Source organism: Halyomorpha halys, unplaced genomic scaffold (assembly GCF_000696795.3).
Source record: "Halyomorpha halys isolate HHAL.00 unplaced genomic scaffold, Hhal_1.1 Scaffold1125.1, whole genome shotgun sequence".
Classification (NCBI taxonomy): domain Eukaryota; kingdom Metazoa; phylum Arthropoda; class Insecta; order Hemiptera; family Pentatomidae; genus Halyomorpha; species Halyomorpha halys.
The window spans coordinates 149442-173521 of record NW_027113995.1 but is presented as its reverse complement, the minus strand read 5'-3'; the positions used below and the strand labels follow the sequence as shown (position 1 = coordinate 173521).

The window sequence follows — 24080 nt, the reverse complement described above, 5'->3', positions numbered from 1 at the left end:
AAATAAAACTCCTATAACGTCATATTAACACTGTCAATTAGTATAATCAAGACAAACGGATGAGTAAATTATTAAATAAGGAACACAATACAAGTTGTGATGTTCATTTGTGAACGATGCATCATGACTAGAATTCAGTTCTACCCGAACTGTAGCTGCCATGCGAGATAATGCATGGCTAATTAGGGAAACTAGCAATCCAGTCTATTCTTGGCCTTGGTGAATGCCTGCCTACGAGGAACAGTCTCTTGGTGAATACGTTCACTCTGTACCCAACCTGTCGGAGGAAAAACACTTGAATGTAATGAAGAGCAATTTTCAAATACTGATATCTACTCATTTTTTAAAAATAATGCTTCTGTTACTGTATGAATCTGCTACTCGCCTTTCGAACAGGAATACCAAGTACTGAGAAATATTGATAGCATTAACCGGGAAAAATCTATATAACAGTTTAATCCAGTTAAAACTCGCTCAAATATCTAATTAAAAATTGAATTCTATGTTAATCTTATTTTATACACTTGTTCAGCTATGTGTAGTTAATGAATTAACTAAAGTCCTGATGAATAGGAAGTGACCTGGAGTCAGGAATTCGAAAAAACTGGTGCGGTATGCACATCACACAACTATCATACTATGAGATGAAATTAGTCTTGTATGTTTTTAAACAGCTATCTTACTATCATTCAGGATGAAAATATGTTTCAGATATAGATAAAAGAAATCTTACTATTGACATAAAAACCATAGGAATAGGAAAACATAAATCTTCTCCTTTAAGTAATTATAAAATTATTTCACATTTGATATTTATCAATTGTTTATTACTACCAACAATGAGAGATGATTTTTTTTAAAACAAAAAAAAATTAAAAGCACTTAAAAATTTGGCCATTAAGCCCGAAATGAAAGAAACAAATTTTTACACGAATACTTTCGAAGAAAAAATCATTGAATGATACTTTATTTTGACCGGAAAAATTAATTTGAAACTGTATCTCAGAACATGAGTCATTTCATTTATAACAAAAGAAATAAAATATCATCAAGTAGCTGTAAAATTTGTATGGATTGAATTTTTAAAGAGGCCTGAATGCCGTCACCCAAGCCGTTGATCAGAACAAAGTAAATAATGATTTATTAAAAAATATTTCTCGGAATATTTGGCTCCAAGAAAAAATTTCCAAAATTTCTGAACTACTAAATAAAGCAATAAAATTTCTAAAACGGATGAATAAAATTGTAGCACACAAGGATTGGATTACTAAACAAGTAATAAGGATCTGAGGACAGATGATTTAGACATCAGAACAGGCTAAAACGTGAATGGGAGAATTCTGTTAGTTTTTATCTTGCACATTCGGGGTTTTGAATAAGTTCGCTAAGAGAGCAAAGATTTTTGACGCGTATATGTGTTTTTATTATTATTTTTATTTCAATAATTTATTCAAGAGGATTTATTCCAATAATTTTCTTTTCAAAATAACTTCAAAACTTTTTGCATAAAGAACTAAACAAACTAAAAACTATTTTTGCAATACAAAATAATGCGTTGTCTTCATCCAGTAAAACTAGGCGACTGCTTTAATAGAGCTGACGAAACGAGCGTTTCTAAAGCACTTTTTGGAGAAAGCTAATCCATTGAAGGAATTCCTTTGTTATTCTTATATTCTTGTTATAAAAAGAAAATTGTAGGCATTCCTAATCATTGACATTACACAAAACAAGATCAATTAAACTTTATTCTCAGATATAGTAGGAGTAAAGAATAAATTAGGGTCGGATGATAACTCCTTACGTTATATAAATACCCAATTTTTAAAAAAGTAATACAGACTAATCATTAAATATTATATTAAAAAGAAACTAAACTAATCGAATTGTACCAATCAAAGAAACTAAAATGGCCCTTTAATTGTTGCCAAGTGGATTTAAAATATCAAAGCCATACGCTTCAAATCCATTTACAAATAACTTTAAAAAGAAGTTTCTACAACACTTAACTCGTAAACAAATTTCTGGTTGTTCTAAAAATTGCATTAATTAGTTAATTAAGTACTTTTTTTTTTTTTTTTTTTCGTTGTAGAAATATCAGAATGTAATAATTTAGTTAGGTGTTATGACCGTGAACCAACCCTTCTTGTTGTATATGGACCTCAACAGACCAGCTATAAGAGCCTAAGGAACAACCGGGATATGTCAATATCGCCTGGCCGAATAATTACATTTTGGTAATGATTTGATGCATAATTGAATGTTCTTTGATTTGTTACATTATAACTTTTTCACTAGGATCCACCAATAAGGATTAGTAGAGGAAAAACCGAAAGAAAGATCTAAAATTCCTACTTCGTTACTTTACCAAACTAATTATCTCCTTGATAACCGTTTTCAGACCGCCAGAAATATTCCATATTTCGTTTGGATTCATATGAAGTACTTTACCTCAGTTTTGGATAAAAAATGAAGAAAAAAAATTGTTTTTTAGTTAACGAAAACTTGGCCAATTTAATAGGTTATTATACTTATTGAACACATAATTTAATACTGTTTAATTGCTCATGCCACTAGGTAGCCATAGCTTTTTCGTAAGGATGTACCCACCGTATATGAAAAAAAAAATACTTTTCACTTCTTTACTTTTCAAATTAATAAAAGTTCTAGAACCGCCAGAAATGCATTTCCGCGATAAATGTGCCAGAACGAACATTGTAAAATTATTTAGAAATTTATGTTCTATGGGCAAGACTCCTGTACCCACTGCTCTGTAACAGCCAGAAGGAAAATATAAAAAGCACTTAGCTCTAAAAAGTGTTCACAAAGTTGATACTAAATACATCAATGGAGAGCAATTTACTTCATAAAAATTGGCTATGGGAGGATATCAGATCGCTCCAATCATCGGGCTCGTGAACTTTGACCTTATTCAGCTACTTAGCTTTCTGCTGAATCCGATAGTTTGTTGGGCCGGAGAAACAGAATACCGACTTAGCATTCGTTCGGAATAGATTAGATTTAGAATCTAAGGATGATTTTAACTTGTATCCATTAGATAATTATAATTAACACATCTAATATTTTAAAAAATAGATACATAATAATGTTCCGGTGACTTATATTAATTTAAAAAATATTTGAGATTTACTTGAGCGCAAAGACCATGAAAGAGCAGTGGAGGCAGAAAGGGGTAAAACGTACAGGGTTGTTTATGCATGAACCAAGCATTTTCCCGGGAGTAAGGTTACGCCAAAGCTATATGAGAAACCCTAGCGTACAATGCAGCTCTCCTCAACACAAACAGTAAATATTAATTCGCCACGTAATAACTTCAGAAACGTCCAGCGTAAAATGGAAAGTAGATTAAATCGATTGTATATTTTCCTAAAATTTTGAAAAACAGATATTTATAGTTAAAAACACTAATTAAGATTATTAATCAGAAAAACACCCACCAAGTATGTACTTCAGAATAGCTTACGTAGCATTTCTATTGGGCACAAAACTTATATTTCAAGGTCAATAATTAATAGGAGGATAAAATCCACGAGATATTTTTGAAACATTGACTTACCAAGGAATATCCTTCAGCCTCAATTTAATTTGGTAAAATTAAATTTCTAATACTAAACCATATTTATACTAATCCTCAAATTTCCATCGACATGAGCTAAATCGGCAGTTTTCGAAATATAAGAGTGGCATGGAAAATAAGTTTGCAAATGCATAAGCGCATTTAGTGGAGAGGACAGAACTTTATAGAATTTTTCCTCGTCTAACTAGAACCAACCAGCACAATCCATGAAACTTTCATCAAAATAATATTCGATTTCGATTAAGTATTTATCAAATACATCCCTATAACATCAGACTCGATACTATCTCTTTATCTACGTTTCGGTTTACCTCTTCAGTTCAAAAAATTAATATTAGAAGGGTAATTAAAATGTAATTACCTTTTTAATATATATTTTTTAATCCATCCCAACAATTTTTCATTCAAACCACAATTATTAATTGTTTAAAAATTAAAAAAAATATATATATATAACAATTTTGTTTTGGTCTACACGCCGATTTCAAATGCCAAGATACTAGAAGATCGATATATGTAACAGAAGGTCGAGCAATTTCACATCGCCTAGCCTTGAAAAACCTCAAGTCGACTCATATTTCTTTAGATCTAATGTTTTATATAAAACTTCATTTTCTTTCAGAGCGACTAAATTTCACACTTATAAACAACAGCAAGTGTAATAATCGTGTGAATTTTCGTTCGTATATTTTGAGTGGTAATAGGAAGAACATAATTTTCGCTTTTAAACGTGTTCCTCATTCTAGTTCAATTATGTTCGTTCAGTTCTAATCTTTAAGGATTAAGTAAATAAACAAATACCAATACATTTTTTAAATATTAATTTACATATTGTGTTAAAAAAAAATTAATTACTATAATGAATCCGTATCTCTATAAGCTATATAAATAACCAGGATTTTGATCAACTCCCCAGCACTCCTTTACAAATATAGTGAGCATGGTAACACCGTAGGCCCATTTTCATTATCCGTTCCTATTTCGTTGATTTATTTCATAAAAATCTTAATGGTGTATATTCATCCTATTTTTCTCAATCCGTTGGTGTTCCTCAAGATAGTATTCTCGGTCCTATCTTCTACATAGCCTATACAGCTGACATTACAACCCATCCTCACCACTTAGCCTAACAAACATGTGTGTTTCCAATGAATAATGGCTCATTGATTGTATCCATAATTCTCCAATTCCATAGCCCAAGTCTAGTAGAACAGTGTCAAAACCGGAGGATTAAAATAAACCGCAACAATCACATTTACTCTTCGTCGCAAACCTACAGCATTTACTGCAGTTTCCATTAATAATATTCTACTTATCACTATCGAACTGGGTATAACTAAGTTTGGAAAAACAACTAACTTGGAAACTCTATTCAAGACAAAAGAAAAAAAACTGCTCGGCGATTTCGAATAATACAGTTATTAGACAAACGGTACCAGCTTCCAATTAATTGCGAAAAACTGATTGATATAACTAAAATAAGGCATATTTGAACTTACGGATTAGAGCTCTGGGACTTCCCTAAAACTATCGAATTCATCTCGTATAAAATCATTTTATTCAAATATTCTTAATGCTTTCTTTGTCACATATAAAAGCATCCATAATAGTCTTAATTTTCCAAATGGAGTTGATCTAGTTAGAACCAGATATTTATTCCTCTAAAATAAATTCCCTAAGCCCTCAATAGGTTCTGACATGGCTTCCTCTTCTATTCTTGCTAATTCTCCGAGAAAAATAAATAAAATACGGATAGTTTTACCATTGGATAGTTTCTTCACAAATCGGCAATTTATGATTACCTTAATCATATTTTCAGTTTAAATACAGTTGTGAATGTCAAGAAATAAAAGAAAATATACAACAGAGTAGCGAGAAAAAAAAAACAGTTGGATAACTGGATTATGAAAGATCCTCTTATGACTAAAACGCCAACCGCAAATATTATTGTATTTGTATGTGTGGTTTAGCAATAATTTCAAGTAACTGAATTCACTCCACATCCGGTTGCAATAAGTGTCACATTTCTGTTAGATTTGTGACAGTGAGAAAAAAAAAGATATTTTTGATATTAATATTGAATCCCACAAGAGACATAATTTAATTGTTAAAAACAATTATAAAATTCTAAAACGGAACTTTTCTGTGATTCGCCGACACACAACGTGAGTTTATTTCTAGTCCTTTCACCTTCACTGTTGAGTTATAGGTTATACTGGAGACTCTAAGCTTTATTTTGTAAAATTAATTGCTGGAGTGATATACATACTCTCTAGTTCACGAGTCCTTTCAGACTGTTAATATGAGATGTGCTGCATTCGGTAAGCGTAAAAGTGACTTCTTTCATAATGAGGTCTCAATTGGCTAAATGTTGGCTATTGAGTTTTTTGCCGGTATTTTAGTGGCTCAAGGTTTTATTTTAGAATCTTCCAGAAGTATCCAAATTAGTTTTAATATTTAAACAAAAATTAATCCATTAGACATCATTTCCTACAGAAAATATATAACTCAATTTTAAGCTCGACCGAAAATAGACTATTAGAAAATAATTCACATCTGTACATCTAATAGTTCCTGAGACATAGCATTTCTTTTTGAAATTTGAAAACTACTCCTCCAACGAAGATAAATGATATAAACTTACGTACTCTATAGAACGTACAATTATCTTTTATTTCAGTGCTGACAGACGTCTAATCTGGTGTCCCTGAGATATAAATTCTCATAAACAAAAAGTTATTTTCGAACGACTAAAAATCTACTTTTTGTAGATTTTAATGACAAACATCATAAAAACTACAACTCATACGATCATAAACTACTTTACAGCACACTTAACTAGCTCTAATTCGCGTGCTAACTGACATGGTCGCCAAATGGTCCTGTGATATAATTTTTCATAAACCAAATGTTTTGTCCTAACAACTTCAATATCAAAATCTTGTAAATTTATTTGGACAAATAACTTAAGAAATAAATAATTATAAACCAATTTATAGTATTTATTACAAGCTTTAATTTGAGTGCTAATAGTATGTGTTAAATATAAATATATATTTTTGAATGGCCATTTTCGTAGTTCATGATCTTACTGGCACTCTCATTTAGTTATTGGCAATGCAATAAAGATTCAAAAAAGTGCTATCAAAGTTTTTTTCAGTTCTAGTCGATTTTTTGCACCGGCTCTCGGACTATTATACCGTATATCAAGTTTTAAAGTCGGCAAGTACAACTGGTATGTACTCAATCCCTTGACAGTATGTCTGAAAAAGTTTACATTAGGGTAAAAATGTGATGTTTTCAATAGATCTGCAAAAGAAAGCGTATGTTGTATGTTATTATTTTTTAGTACTTGACAAAAAATTATCATTAATATTTTTTTAACTCAACATATTTTTTCTGTATTGGCAACCTATCATAATACTTTTTTTCTATTATATATCCTTATGATTTTTACAATGTTGTTGAAACTGTTTTGGTGAATTAAGACAGACAATACCACGTCTGAATATCATTTCCAACATCCTGACATAATGGATATTTTCTTCTAGTCTATTAAAAAATGTTTTAGAGTGATATCAAAATAATTTTCTAAAAATGATATGGGTGTCACATTTGCTACCTAATAAACCAGACACTAAATTTTCATAGTGCAACCTCACTAATTAGCTAGCAATCTAAAGATACACTTAAACAAATTTGATACTAGCTCTCCTGTAAAATAAACATTATATGACATGGTGTTTTTATCTCTTATATACAGAAGTATTTCAGTTAATGTAATCAACAAAAATAATTAATTATTCGATACTTTATACGCATCTTTATATACAATATACAGTTCTCAGAAAACTGGAATATCTTTGTATGTTTTAAAATATGGAACTTAGTACTCCTGAGTCTTGCTATTTTCATGTACTGAAAGAGACAAATAGAGACTACACGGAGGCCTGACCGTGGGACTCCAAGAACAATCTACCTTCTGGAAGAAATAATTACATCCCCACTTCTTCCAAGTTAGTCATGTTTCCCGCAGCCTTGTGTACTTCCTGCCGGCGGAGAGCTACAACCTCAGACAGAAGACGACAAATCTAATTATACGCAACAGCCATCCACACGGGCCCATGTTTTGGAATTTTTATGTTGACAACACAAACATTAAACAGATGTAATATAAACAAACAGTCCCCCCTAAATCAAACTAAAAGATCGGTGACATAACGTAAACGACGCCGGCTAAATGCTTTAGGCGCCTAAATGTTAATAAACTATGCACGAGCATATATAAACACAAATCTTTATTTACCACTCTGTTTCATATAAACTTGTGGACTCAACTAGAACCTATAACAGCGCACTAGGAATGAATACCACTTGAAAAAAATTTGATGAATCAGATCATTCAAAATAAAATTCCAAATGCAATGTCATCGCTAAACTATGTAACTATGTATATCTCTAAATATAAACAAATCCATACAAAAAAAATGTTTTTTAATTTTTTATGGAAGATAAAATACTTTTGAAAAAATAATTTTAAGAAACATTTTACAATAAGAATTATATTCGAACGAGCATAGATTTAAATACGAAATTCGTTAGAATAGACTTTCATTTTAAAATTTCAAAAAAATATTATGGAGGGTGAGCATTTTAACAAAGACATCGTACAGATGTTTCGTACTTAACAAATCTCAATAAGGCAAACCAAAAAAATTAAGCTATACTCAAAGGATCTTTAAGCGATTTAGTTATTTTCAAAAGTATTCAAAGAATAGTAAAGTCATGATGCAGTTAAACGATTACAGAGTATCGTTTATATATAATTCAATATAATAATGATAAAAAACAAACACTGTTCATGCAACTATAAGACACTATACACAGTGAATAAACATTTTTAAAGACCAAGCATTTAAAAAAAAAAATATTTAATTTGAAATTGAGTTAACACTACTTCAAAAAATCATACACTAACACAAAACACAAATTCACTAAGACACAAACACAGACTACAGATGATACATACGTCTTATGCCCCAGTCCATCATGACAGTTGGCGCGCGAGCGGCGACTGGCGGGAGAGGACTGGCGGGAGAAGAAAGCAGTGGTGCCAACCTGAGTGGGGGCCGACCATACCCTACCTCAAATCGATAACTGTCTCAACAGAGTGGTACCACTGAAAGAAGCGACTGCTAGTAAAAGAGAAGTTGGGTGGCATCAAGATAAATTGAAAAACCTAATGAGAAAAATATGAAAGACCATAAAAACAAAACAAAAAAAAAAAACAGATTCACCTAAAAGAAAAATATAGCAAATGCATCACATTCTTTAAATCGATTATCTAAATTGAGTAAGTCAATTTATACAGAAGAACATCTCATAACTCCTTAAAGATACATGCTATTAAGAGGAGGAAAAAACATCCATAATCAAGTCTTATATAATGTAATACAACCAGTTTTTAATCAAGTTAAAATTTTTGAAAGAACACCTAAGGTGGCAATGACAGATAAACTGAAGTACGAAGCACAATAATAACAGTCATTTGTAAATAAGCACTGGCGGACCTGGGTTGCTGAACTCTCGGACAATGGATGAAGCAGTCCATAACGCTTGAGATATTCATCCAGGCAAGGGGCAGTGCAGTTCTAAAGTTTCGTAAAGTGGTCCATTTTATTTTTAAAAGGAATTGTTTTTATATAATTCCAAAAGACTTGCGTAAAGGATTACGCAAAATTAAAATAAATGGGGCTGTTAATACCACAACACTAGACAACAGAAAACATATATTTACAAATAACCCTTATATACTAACATAACAACGAACACTTACAAAACAGAAACCGACAATTATTCAAGATATCAAATCAACATCATTAAGTAAACTATTACAGATCCAAAACATATCTTTAGGATTTTTTTTTTAAACAAAAACATTCTGCATAGGTAATCAAACAAAATAGAAACGATAATAATTAGATGACTGAAGAATAAATTGACCCCACAAGAAGAAATCAATTTAAACATGAAGTCAACACTTCGTTTCTCCCAAAACATAAATAATACAAAACCACATCGTTGAGCACTTCCTCAATTATATAGGGAAAATAGGAATTCCTTAAACAAAGAACATGGTAAAAGTTGAAGTTAATAACTTGCATTACGTTAAATGATGGAAGCCTACAGACCACGTTGAACTATACTTACAAAGGATTGGATTTAAGGAAAAAAAATAAGTATAAAAAAGAAAACATCGTTCAATCAATTATTAAATCAATAGTGGTATTTGCAATACGAAAAGTAGATTCCAACGTACGATTCAGAGCCGAATGTTGGTTGGTTGTTTTGAAAATTAAGCATAAACCGGTTGGTTACCAACGCCTGTGCTCTGTGTCATTTAGTACTAAAGAATAACTATTATTTCAAAGGACAAACTATTCATGAACATTTTGATACGCCCGAAATCTAAAACACAGATAATAATACATTTGTCATAAATATACAGAACACATTTCATACAAATAAGGCGACAAATAATAAGAATCTACCACATACAATTTGTTTTCAAACTAAAACATTATACAGGAGTATAAATTATTTTTAAGTGTGAAAATTAATTATACCAACTACCTTTAAATTTACGGGTTCTAATTTATTTAATCTCTAAGTCTACAATAGGTTGATGTGACAATAAAAAAAAGTATATTAAAAAAGAAGATATTATTTTGAGAGTAAAAAACTTTCAAGAGACAAACGGGAGTATAAAGATATCTCCAGAGTCATAAATGTCAAATAAATATATATGAGGATAAGAGTAACCATTGATGGGTATCAATAAATACGCCTTGGCCGCCCAGTCACTAAGAGGACCAAAGTCACTAAGGGCTCTCAAATATCGGTCGCTCTTTGACAGGTAAGTGGTGTTCGTTAAAGCTCTTGTTATAATTAATTCATATATTTATCACCTTTATAGTAGGATACAAAGCAAGACGAACCAGTAAATAATAAATATATGAAATATCAACAGAATAAGTAAGGATGATTCATAAAGCTGTCGAATAAATATTAAAGTTATCTTACACAAAATAGACTGTTATATTTCCCGTAGGTAACAATTTTATTTATTATGAGAAAATTAAAAACACTAATTCGAAATCACATCTTTATGTTAACTCTAATAATTTAAAATTTAACGTAATTATGGAAAATCAAATATGAAACTCGTGACATTGACTATAATATTAACCAGACAATAAAATTAAAAACTTGGTGAAAAAAAAAATAAAGCGTGGAAAAAAAAGATCTGCTTTATTTTTTCGCCACGCCGCAAGGTCATTGCACTTCCGCAATAATGTTTCTGGCAGCCCAATAAAGCCTCACGAATTTCGATCAATTGGTCTTATGTCCTCGAGACAAGGACAGTCACATAAGTAGTTAGAGGTAATGCCTGATGCGTTGTATAAGGAGCATGGAGCTATCTCTCCCTTGGAACCAATGGCAATGAACACTCAAGTAATCATGTTCGGTGATTGCTCTATAAGTGTTAACTGACATAGAGAGGGGATGGCAGCCCACTGCTTTGTTTCCACTGGCTCTAGATAAATTTTCTTTAACTTATCTCCCAGAGATGTTATCATGAGACTTTTAGCCACAACAAGCACAATAGTGCGTGAGGCAAAAGACTGGCCTGTTCTTTTCCCCAGATTAATACGTGCGAAGGCATCAAGTGCAGGGTCACGGTTGTCCTCTAGATGAGAAGCCTCTTCAGGAGTCATCTTCCATCTAAAACTTCATGGAAATTCCTCAGAGTATTGCTTCTTATGCAGACAATGGCAGCTGGTGAATCCAAGAAAATTATGGCTCTTTCGTAATTTTAAGCCATCAGAATTTTTAAAACCACTAAGACCGCACGGATTGTCTTAACGAAATTGCTAGAAGTACATCACAACGCCGAGTACACAACTCTTGCTCCAATGGCTAAACCCGTCGGAGTATGCCCTCAGTCTTCAATACAATTGCCTTTAGTTCAATAGGTGGCGAATATTATTTAAATGATGATTAAGATTGCGTGTCGTATAATCAGGCGCACAGTGGGCAAAATTACCAATCTAGCATAAAAAAAAAGTCTTAATTTTAACATAAACTCTGTCAATTTCTAATTTCGGACAGTTTAAATGTATAGAAATATTGTATATTAAATAGTAATTCGAAAATATGATCTCTTCTAATTATAAAGAAATTACACCAATTGCAGAATTATCTTTAAGTTTATCTGGTATGCGAAATACAGCGGCTCTGCTACGGGATGTATCAGGTTCAAACCCTTCTGTTACAGCAACTGAGGTGAACAGAACTACACAGAGATATAGGTCCCAGCGCACAATTTTTCATACCAATGGAGAAGCACTTAGCCGAGCACTAAGCAATAACCGAGCCATTGAACTGGAGCACAAACTACTACTAACCATGGTTCAACGGAAAGTGTCCAACACCTTGACCCGTAATGCTTTCATCCAAAAACCAGATTTTTGCAGATTCCGTAAACAATATTGCTTTAAAACGCAGCTAAAAATGAAGATTTATTAAACATGCTTCTAATTACTCCTGATCCAATAATAAATAGTTTTAGGGAAATAAAAAAAAAATGTGAGATCTAGGGGATGAAGTTAAGAGTAGTTGATAACCCAGTAACAAATAGCATTAAATAATACAAGTAGTGGCATTACGTGTTCTTCCTCCGAAGTTGATTCAGACAGTAGTTGCTCCGAGTAATAAATTTGTATCAATGTCAGTAATTTATATTTTGAAAATAAAGATTTTTTTAAAAGTAGATTGGCATATTTTGTATTTCAGTAATAAATTATTGTAAATATAGGTTTAATTGCTTTTCAATGAAAATAATTATTAATTGATTTTCCTATTCTTTTCAATGAAAATAATTATTAATTGATTTTCCTATTCTTTTCAATGAAAATAATTAATTATGGAATTTAACTAATAAATTACATTCATTTAATCGTTTGATAATATTTTTTTTTAAATTCAGATTTAGAGTGCTACCAATGGGTAGTTTCTCTACACGCCTGTAGCACTCCAATTTAACTTAGATCAGATTTACTAAATGTATTATAATGTACAGTTGTAAATAGCAATAAATAAATATTAAAAAAAAAATTCAGATTATTTAAAAAAAGCAAGAAAATTTTTGAGAAAAGCAGCCATTTTAATTTTTGAATTTTAGGTAAAGTAATAATTCAGAGAGTAATGAAAATGATTTAGTTTTCAAAATAGAGATTATTTTATAAGTTAAAACTGGTCATAGATTTAATTTCCGACCCCTCAATTTTGTCCAATAATTAAATCAGGCTAGATTGCTAAGCGTTTAGAATCAGGTCTTGGGCTGAACTGTTCCAATTTAGTTATAAACGTAGTTTGTATGACCAGTTACCCTGTAGCAGGTACACAAATTTGTCCAAATTCGACGTAGTTAATGACCATAATAGTATATTTAATTGAAGACTTATCTCTAAAAAGGTTACAACTGACATTTCATAAAACATTTCAGGGATAACAAATTTTATATTTCCCGCAGAATATCCTTCATTAAGGATTCATTGCTGGCATAAGCAGAATCGGTCATGAAAAAGCTGCTTACGCCGAAAATTGTTTTGCTAAATTTTATACAAATTTTAGAGAGAGCTCTTCAATAATCGGTTCAATAATAAAAAAAAAATGGAGAAACTTTTAGTTCATCAAGACATTGTTTTTATATCGCTTTTTATTTTGTTAATATTCTGATTAACTTATCATAATTAGTTTTTTCTTTTGGTTTTTTTAATATCTATTAATTTCTTAATTTTTACCTAAAGAAATTTCTATATATTTAGTTATATTTTAATCTTTATATATTTAAAACTCATAACAAGTGTTGTTTGGTTTTTTTGTTGGAATTTCATATTTTCTTTAGTACACTAAGACTTTTCTATTTATTTAAATTTTTTTTTTATTATTTTGTACTAAAATTTTCTTTATTTTATTTACTAAAGCAACTCCCTTTGTATGTCTCTAGGCTAAAACCAAGGTAAATAAATAAGTTTTAGTTCTAAAGTTACCAATCTAGAAGGGGCTGCCTGCATGGTAATAAACCTTAACAACCAATTAGTCTACAAAGCTTATGGAGAGTTTTAAAGGCAATTTTAGATACGGTGCCGCTGTACAAAACCTTTTATTAGACCACGATGCATAAAGGAAACATGTAACGATAAAAAAATAAGCAAATGATAATGTTTAAACATTCAATCCAATAATTATTTATGAACGGAATAGCATCAATAAATTCATCGCTCAATGTAATTAAGATTGACACTGGAGCAACCAAGTATCGTCATTAAATCAGAGAGATTATTAGTAGTAACGAGGATATTAATTGTATAAAAATGGGGTTTTAAGCCGGAAAATCGGTCATGACCTAAGCTGTAACATTATCAATTAACCATAGTATAGTAACATGTAATTAGTTCAAATAATACAATTAATAAACGAACCAATAGACATTACAATTTATGTGGTAACTTAAAACTTCAGCGACGAAAAAATAAGTAATTAAAATTTGTCATAAAAATTAACTCTTAAAGCTGAATAACACAGTAAAATGGACGGTTTAATTGAGTGCCAGCATATATTTCATCCAACGTAAAAAAAAGTATACAACGAATAAAAAGGCTTAGCTAATCCGGAGGTTCGGTAACGACCTCCCTAACAATCTTTGCTAACAATACTCTTCTTAATATTCTATCGAATAGGTTATGTTTGAAAACCGAAAGGCTATTCGTCCACTAAAATAGGCTGTAACCAGAGTTGGCCAAAAATAAAAGGTATGGTTTTGCATCCGAAAGAAACAATAAAAGATAAAATAGTTTTATTTAACATCTTATTTGTTTCTACTAAATTGTCACGATTAGTTTAGCAAAGAAATAAGAACATAAGTATAAAATAAGAAGGTATAAAATACAAAAAAATTACTTCTATCCAAATTTATAAAGGAGTTCTAGCAAATACTGAAAAGATGAAGAAATAAACAAATCTTAGTAGCTTACATCCTTATTATAATCATATAAGAACTGACATATAATAATTTTAACTACAAAAAAGAGTCGTATGATAAAAGTTCAGCACAGTAAAATAAAAGTTAAAAAAAAAAACCAATTGAATAGAGATAAAATATCTTAAAATTAATTAATAAATTATAGATTCACAGATTGTTAAGGAATGATATTTTTAACATTTTTTCTTCTCTTTTCGAAAATAATTAACAAAATGTATTTTTGTTAAATTAATAAAAGTTTACATATTTGATACACTTAAGAAATAGAATAATTTATATGAAATAAAAAATACAGTTAAAACCAAACAATGCCTATCAAATACCCAAAATGCTGTCACTAGTAGATAATTTTAGAATCAAGACGAAGTTAAATTAATCATAGATTTAAAAAACAATCTGAGAATATCGTAATGTTTAATAATATAAATCCCAGTAATGCGATTAAGTTATATCTATTCCAACATAGTAATATCAGTTTAAATTCCAATACTAAATCGATATATGATTAAAATAAAACTATAGGTGTCCGACATATCGAAATATTTGATATTTTCACCGACACACCGAATTACTATTTCGATTTGTTTGAAAATTTTGATATTTTTCCGATATTTACATTCCTAGTAATGATTGGATGTGTCTGACAGCGACAGTAGAGGTAGCAATACCAGTAAGCAGCGCCAGTTTACATTTGAAATGGGCCTTAATAAAAGTTCCGAAAAGAGAAAGTGATCGCATCGGCCATAAAAGAAGTATTCCATAATTACAAAATAAACAAGTTTGCACCTGCAATAAATGTTTATATGTTATAATATAAAAACAAATGCTTATATGTTGAAATGCTTTATAGATATAATTGTGATCATTGGAGTTTCAACTACTAACACAATTTGATAAACAGTCAGAAGACATAAATATTTGAGATTAAATAACAAATAATATAGAATTAAGGCAAAGAAAGGATAAACTCGCTGCGACAGGAAGAGAGGACTAGAGGAGGAAAGATGATTTGCATACAAATTGGTTTGGGGTTAGCAGCACACGACTGGACAGAATCTTGGGTTTTGAGTCTATACTCCTCCCCTAATTGAAAACTATTAACCAAATTGGTTTAGTGAACCAAACTTACCATTAATCCCCAACTAATATCACCAAAAGGGATGATTATAATCTTATGGAAATAAAAATAAAAGTAATTTTTAAATATAAAAAGGGTACTTACTAATATGGTATTTAATAAATAGAGAGTATTCACTTACCTGAAAACAAATAACGGATATTAGTTAGCAAAAGAAAAAAGTAAAAAAGGTAAAGTCATATCATTTTTACAACGACTATTACACTTTTTTTAAGCTTAAACAATAGGCAGTAGGATAATCAACTTTTTAAAAGAAAGTATAATATTAGCTGTAAATAAACTAAAACCATTGTTCAATAACACCATGTAGTCAGTCACAGTACACACTTGTGTGAGTAATAAACTGTCGTATTTTTAGTAGTATTTTCTTCGAACACTTTCGAAGTTAATCGGAGGTGTCATGAGGCATTTTAAGAATTATAGCAATGACGGTTTATCTCGTTATCAAAATTTTTACTTGAAACGCAAAATTTACTTATCTATTTTTGGAATACTTTAAATTTTAACGAAATATTATAAAATTCGGTACGAACTTACTTTACAAAACTTCGCCAAAAGTTGAATACATAATAAAGATGAATTAGTCTGAAGTAAGTTTTCCTTCTATATGTCGGCCTAGGATACTGCGATTCTTCCGATTACTAATTTCGGTTTTCAGGTCTGTTCAGTGACGTCAATGTTGTGATTTAATAGAAACACAGATTTATCGGATAGATATTGCGCAGATCAGCACTTAGTCCTTAAAATCGAGATATTCCGATACTATTGATGATATTTCGAATTGAGACATGCAAAGGAGACACTAAAGTAAACTAAATCTCTTTTAAAACAAACTCGAACTTGTAAATGAAATGGATATATTTTTATTGTATGAAGAAGATAGCCCGGGTGGTGATCAATAAAGGTACAAAATAGTTTTTTACTATTTTCTACATTTATCAATCATCACCCGGGTTATCTTCCTACATTCTACTTCATACGGTCAACTATCTAGAAGATTAAATTAATATTAAATATAAGAATGTACTGTATAAAGAATAAATGTACAGTAGACTGTGATTACTTGTGACCTACTAGCTTCAGCACAGATGGAAGGATAACAATAGAAGAAGAAACCTCGGGCTACAATAATATCTTTGGTATACGTCCAATTAAAAAATAAATCAAAATTTTTTCTATAACAGATGTGCCACTATTCAAAACTACGATATGTCACTAACCATTAAAATATAATGTAGAGGCAGCTAATGCGTTTTTTACAGTCTGAAAAGAAATAAACGAATAATTATTTAACTTTAAAACGTTATTAAGAACAAACCCATTAATTAAATAAAGGATTTAAACCTTAAACAAAGTGATTGGATGAATTCAGAACGTGATGCAGTAATAGGAACAGTTCAATCCATAATTAATTAATAAACTTGAAGAAATTTAAACTGAAATATAGACAGAAGAATAAGAGAGCGAAAATTCACGAATAAAAACCGTCTATAATTATTTTTACAGTTCCTACTAATCACCAACATACCTCTGAACCTTTGACCTATACTAGATCAATACAGGATGGCCATTGTATGCTGAAATTCCTTACACCAGAACAAATTTAGATAGTATATCTACCAAATAATATAAGAAAACAAAACAAAGAGTGTAAACTTAATTATGATTGACTGATTTGATTTAACTGACATAATTGTTCTTAATACAATGACTACATTAGAGGTCTAAATATATACTATACAAAATAAGTAAACACCATTCTTTTAATATTTTGTTTATTTCCAGTAAAAAAAATAGTCCAGATAAATCCAATCAAGTCATCATTTCGAAGTATTTAAAGTTTTCTTAATAAGCAGAAACTAAAAAAATAAATGAAACAATTAAAGACTCTCATTCTCTATAATACAAAGGGGAACCACACAGAAATTAAGCAAACAAATCAAGTTAAGTTACTGAAACATATTAAGACAAATGCACAATAGAAATGCAGAACAGCCGAAATAGCAATTATTTGTTATAAATCACATAAGAAAACAAATAACGTTTTAGCCTCACCATGACATAATACAATTCCTCTAATACTATAATAACCCAATTTACATCCTAACTTCCTGAACATGTTCACAGTAGATGAGACTAAAATATTTTGCAGCATACACCACAATAAATTGTAAGAACAACTTAATAAACATTTCATACAGAGTCATGACAATTAGGCCTAGCTAAACAGTAAAATGTATCTAATAATAAGATGAACGACTGAGTTTTATCAATTTCTGATGAGTGTCGAGTCATGAAGATATGTTAGATCATGCCACACATTTCAACGGGAATGAAATATCATTGATTACTTTAATGATTGAATATTTTAATTCAAATTGGTTAGAGAGAGAGGTTTCAGATATCTCTGATACCACTGAGAAATAATTTCCTTCATGCATGATAATGCACCATTGTCATTGTTAGTTCTACCATGATACTTACATTACTTTATTTTTGATAGTCCTAACATGTCCAAAGTAATCATGCATTGTCTATTGCAGTATATCAAACAATAATCTAGAGTACACATTTGGTAAGTAATTTTATTTAATATTAGTTTACAAAATATATCATACGTCATCACACATAATAAACAGAATATACCGAACAAACTCTCAAATGAAATAATTAGATCAAACTTTTGTTTAATATTTAACTTTAAGGCTGAGTCAAAGGCTGGATGGATTTCAATAATTTTCAAAACATCATGATGTTACGAATTTAAAAAAAAAATTAAAATTAAAATCTATACCACTACAACCCATAAAGGGTCAGGGGGTTCAGTACATTGTAAGGAAGTACTGTTACAAGACTAATGGTTGTGCAAGGAGGATTTGGTCAGAATCACGCTCAACCTCCGATAAAGTATACCCAATTTATGAGCCTAGGTGGAACCTTATAGACCTAACAAAGCCAATAAATAATCTTTTCATAAAACATATCTACAACTGAGTTTATTTAATTAGCAATAGTCAACAAATTAATCACAAAATTAAAATAATATCAAAACACACTTTAACATAAAACAGACCCTAGCATGAGGCTAAAAACATGCAGGGAACTGTAATCTCTCAGCATTTAACATAAAATTGAAGAAAAATTAATAAATGGACAGTAATAAAATTTTAGAAAAAAATATTAGTGGAAAACTTAAGGAAAATAAAATAAAAATGTAAATGATGTTTACTATAACACAATAAAGGCTTAAGAACCAAGCCAAATTCACCCCAATAATATTGAAATATAAGTTAAATGTGTTTGATTTGTAACTTTTAGTCTATTCTAGTCCCATTTTTACCTCCAACTTGTCATGTATTTATTTATTCCCAAGTAGAATAGAGGTATTTTCGTATTAAGTTTTCCTTACTTGGTATTGTCAATTCAAATTGAATCAATCTATTCTTGCCTATCTAAACCAAATAACAGATAATGAATTACCTTAAGCACTTTATGACAATTTAAACACAAATTTTTAAATTTATCATCTACAACATTTTTTTCTTAGAATCCTTCTTGAATCAGATATATATATACACACATAAACATAAATAGTTTATAGTGGTCTAGCATAATAAATTCAGGCTCTAGGAACATATATCATAAAAGTATAAAGTGAAAAATGTCAAGTACACAAGCAAATTATTTCTATAAGGTAGATGCCATCGATCTACTGGACAACCAGAATAAAATTTAGCAAATTACATCCACTACTTTTGCTTAAGATTGAGAGAACAAATTATCTTTAGCATACTTGTATTTTGGAAACAGCTTGTCCAATTTACCTCGAGTTATTGCAAATAGGAGATTTAGGGATTAGTGTGGTAGTATACATTTTATTAAATTTCATCAACTACTTTTGCTAGCCTGTGTAAAAAATCTCAGTACACCTATTTCAACAATTAGATTTCATAACCCATAGATTTTATTAATACATGACAAATCATTAACCCTGAAATATAGGTAATTACGCACCCAATAGAAATATAAGAATAAGAATAATGTCTAGAAAAAACACCTTTCAGCAAATAAAATAAGAAGAAATAAACAAAAAAAAAAATGGTGAGGAAACAGTACTGACTCATGTACTTAGCAGAAGTTTTTAAAACATAAACAAAACAATAATAATTGAAAAAAATTCATTCATAATGCAATAAATACCAAATAAATAAAGAATCACAGGGCTTGGTGATTCCACAGCTACACATGCACAATAAACTACACATACAATACTAACAAGTAATGAAATTTTGTTTATATTATATTTTATGAATTTTTAATAATAATAGATCTTGTTGCCAAGGTAGGTGCTAAAACTCACTGCCGTGTGTACCCACTCTCTCCCCCCCCCACCAATTTTTCAAAGAAGGTATGTTTACAATACTTTGGAAAACACTGCACTAGAATTTACTATCAACTGGTTAAAATTCATGTTACACCGAAAAACATTTAGTTATAAATACAATTAGAGTTATAATATTTTTCAAGAACTAATTAATTAAAAAATACATTAGGTATATGAAAATCTTATAATGTTATAATGATACAGAGTGCAATGATGAAGACAGGTGAAAAATTAACCATTTCATTAAAAAGTGTATATATTGGAGAAGAATATATAAAATTATTTATTAAAGCAGTTTTAATGTTCATGATATGATAAGTAAAACAAAAAAAAATAAAAATAATGCTCCATTCAATATAATTATGATAAATACCTGTTGGTTGTATGCTCACTGATAGTGATGTCCAAAGTAATATTTAAAAGAAAGCATGAAAGAGAATACACAAAAATAAGTCACAAGTAAAAAATAGAAATAATTCTACATGGGAAAAATTTTATATGTACTATACCAACTCACTAATGTAACAAAAACAATCATAAATAATAAAGAAAAACAAACTTAAACTTTTTCTTACATTATCATTATCTTAGCAGAAGCGGTAATCATTGCAGATGTTATTATTCTCCTACATAAAACTTAACTGATTCAATTTCAACATAACTGTTGCACTGTTTTCTTTACCGATAACTGTTCATATGTCAAAACATATTAAAAATAAACAGAATAACAATATTTATCAAAAGACACTGTCCAGATGAATTTAATCAAACCAATATCAACTCACTGGGAGAATATTATTTAATACAAACTGGAACATAAAGATTCATCAATAACTAATTTGTTATTTAGTAAAATTAAAAACTATTGATCACACCTACAATTCCATAATCTCAACTAAGGATAAAATTTAATTACTATCATTTTTCAGAGTAATAGGGAAATTATTGTAAAGATTACATAATAAAACAAGCAAGCGATACGAAACCCTTTCAAAAAATATATGTATCTTTAATTACACGAAATATTTTCAAATAATTTAAATTCGGAAAATAAGGACATCAAACAATCATATTCAACAGGGGTCTTCACAATGATAACTCCTTAAAGTACTATTTTTTTCCAAGAACTGGTAAAAATTTAGCAATGCTTCCTATAACTTACAGAGCAAAACAGGATAATGCCACAAACTTTTTTTTTTAATATAAGAGTAAATAAAATGTATGTGATTTTTTTCTTTCATTTTTTAAACAAAAAATTTACCCAACTCAACTAGAAATCGAGTCATTCCTCCCAACATCATTAATTTTCTGAATAACTTTTAGGGCATAACAGCCTATATTAAGATACATATAACAAGAATTAACTCCACATTTTGTAATTTACAAAAATCACTTAAATATTTTCTCAAAATGAAAAATGCAGAAGCTTAATTCAAAATAGATATCTACTCCATAAGGAACAAAAAACATACAAAAAACACCGGAATTTTCATGCAATTGCATCTTTTGTCCCCTAGCTTCAAATTCCACTAAACCTCAACATAAATTCGAATCATGGAAAAGACATTCAAATAAGACTAATTTTATTTTGCATATTTAGGGGTTTTTCCAAAATTTTGCACGCTTTGCTAGGAAGAATATTTTTAAATACTTCTTTCTAAATAGTATCTTCCATATTTTTTTCTAAAACTTAAAACTGAAGTAGTTTTAAAAAGTCAAAAATTTAATTTCAACCTTCTTAATAGGAATATTAAAATAATTTAATCCAATTAGCATTCTCACTGAGTAGTTTATTTTTTAAGTATTCATAAATATTTAGCGAGTTTAATTTAATTGAAACAATGATAAGCAAGCTTTCAAAGTGTTAATATTATAAATATAAAAAAAAAGTTAATTATAATGGGATTTGAGTATTTCATACACATTTTGAGTTTTTATAGTCCAATTTTGCATATTTTGATTTTTTACTGCACATTTTTCTTTTCTTTTTGTTTTTACTCCACAAAACTCTAGTTAGTACTTTTAGAGCTAAAAAGAAAAATTTATGTTTCATGAAAACTAATTATAGGAATTATAACTAACTAATTACAGCTAAATATGTAAATTTTAACTGAACTGCATGGAAATTTGAAATTTTAACATACAGTCATTATATTCCATTTAATATAAGTGATATATTCTTTGGTAATTTGTATAAAATGAAAATCAAGCTAAGTGGATGTTTCATAATTTTTTAAACTCTAATAAAATAACTCTGTTGTTTTTCACATTTTTTTAATTTCAAAATATGTCAGGTCAGTATGATGCATGTATGATGGTTTGTATAAAATTCATATTATGAAATCTCACATATATTTAAAACAAGAAGGAACTAATCATATTGAAGGGAATGAAAATAAATGCTACAATTTAAACTCATAAATCAACAGAAAGGGAAAAGGTGAAGAAAGAAATTTTTTGGGAGATTCTTATACCTAACTAATGAGCCTAAAAAAATCATAAAAGCGATACAAATTGAACTACCCTTCAAAAAACAAGTAAGGACTACTATAACCACTATATGGAATTCACTCACGTGTTTATTTGCTATTATTCAAAAAATTTACAGTAATGCATACAGGGCAGGATTGTTCACTGTCAGTCTAAGCATGACTATCAGCAAGAGGTCAGGAAATGTCCAAAAACAAAAAAGTTGTCAATATGCCACAATCAGCAAAACCTTAATCCCAGCTTACCATTCGTAATACATTTGGTGTGGTAAGTGCGTCACAAATCTTTCATTTACCACCCTACTTTGAATTGATATTAATTCTTGCTCATTTCGGAACAGATATTTTTTATTTTGTTCATTGGGAAAATACTTTACTCTAATAATTTTACAAATGAGGCATTCAGTTCAAAAATTGACCAATTCTAATCACAATAGCTTCCAAAAAATTAATTTTAATAATATTTCCTGTTACAAAACTTTCACATTTCTCTTTAGCAAAAGTATGGCATAAATAAAACAATAAAATAGTTTATTAAAATGAACATTCTGCTCTTAACCTAATTCAATGGTAAATTGTAATAGAATCAATATTTAAAATACAAAGAATGATTTTATGGATTTAATCAACCTTCCAACTGAAAGGCTTATAATAGGTTAAGTGGAATAAAAATTCATTATTTTATAACTATGGTGACAAGCAAACATTATTAAGTGGCAAAACTATGCTTGTGCTCACAAATCAAATACATTTTAGATAGGTGTTTTTCGTTATTCTCTATTACCTTCTACAACTTTTTATGTTAAATATTATTATTTCTAAAATCTTTAGCATTAAAACGATATACAATAAGTCTATATTACTACTTTTATTTTCAGAAATGTATTTTAAATCAGGAAAAATTATTTTTCCTCTTATATCCTTAACTTCACTATTAAATCCTTTTATAGTTTATATTTATCCTTTTTTACTACTAGAAAAAACTTAAAATGGCTAATTATTTCAAAAAACAAAATTAAAAGTTTAAGCTTAAAATTTAAAGAAGCCATTTTGAAAATTTGTCATTTAAGCTCAGTCAAACTATTTTAATGAGGATATGACCTAACTGGTATTAAAAATCATGTAATTGTACATTGATATACCGAATTTAATAAAAATTGGACAAAATGAAAGTTGATTCTATTAAGAGGCACTTCCGGTCATTCGATTTTATTAAAAAAGTTGTCACATCCCAGGCATATGTTTGTATGACTTTCCATTATTGAGCTAGACTGATCACATGCACACAGACCATTTTGTGAAACTTGGTTATCTGGACTCAGGGGACCTCAAAACATTTATTTTCATTGAAAACAGGAATTGAAATT

At 29.5% G+C, this 24080-nt stretch overlaps 1 protein-coding gene across 1 annotated transcript in view; it reads right to left on the bottom strand.

The window, feature by feature from the left end:
* The window catches only part of cno (adherens junction formation factor afadin), a gene marked incomplete in the record, with an annotated part of 345803 nt that overhangs the window by 214075 nt on the left and 107648 nt on the right, over nt 1–24080 (bottom strand). Inside the window, 1 exon segment of the mRNA XM_067051255.1 lies at nt 20598–20615. Coding sequence (XP_066907356.1) covers nt 20598–20615 — 18 coding nt within the window.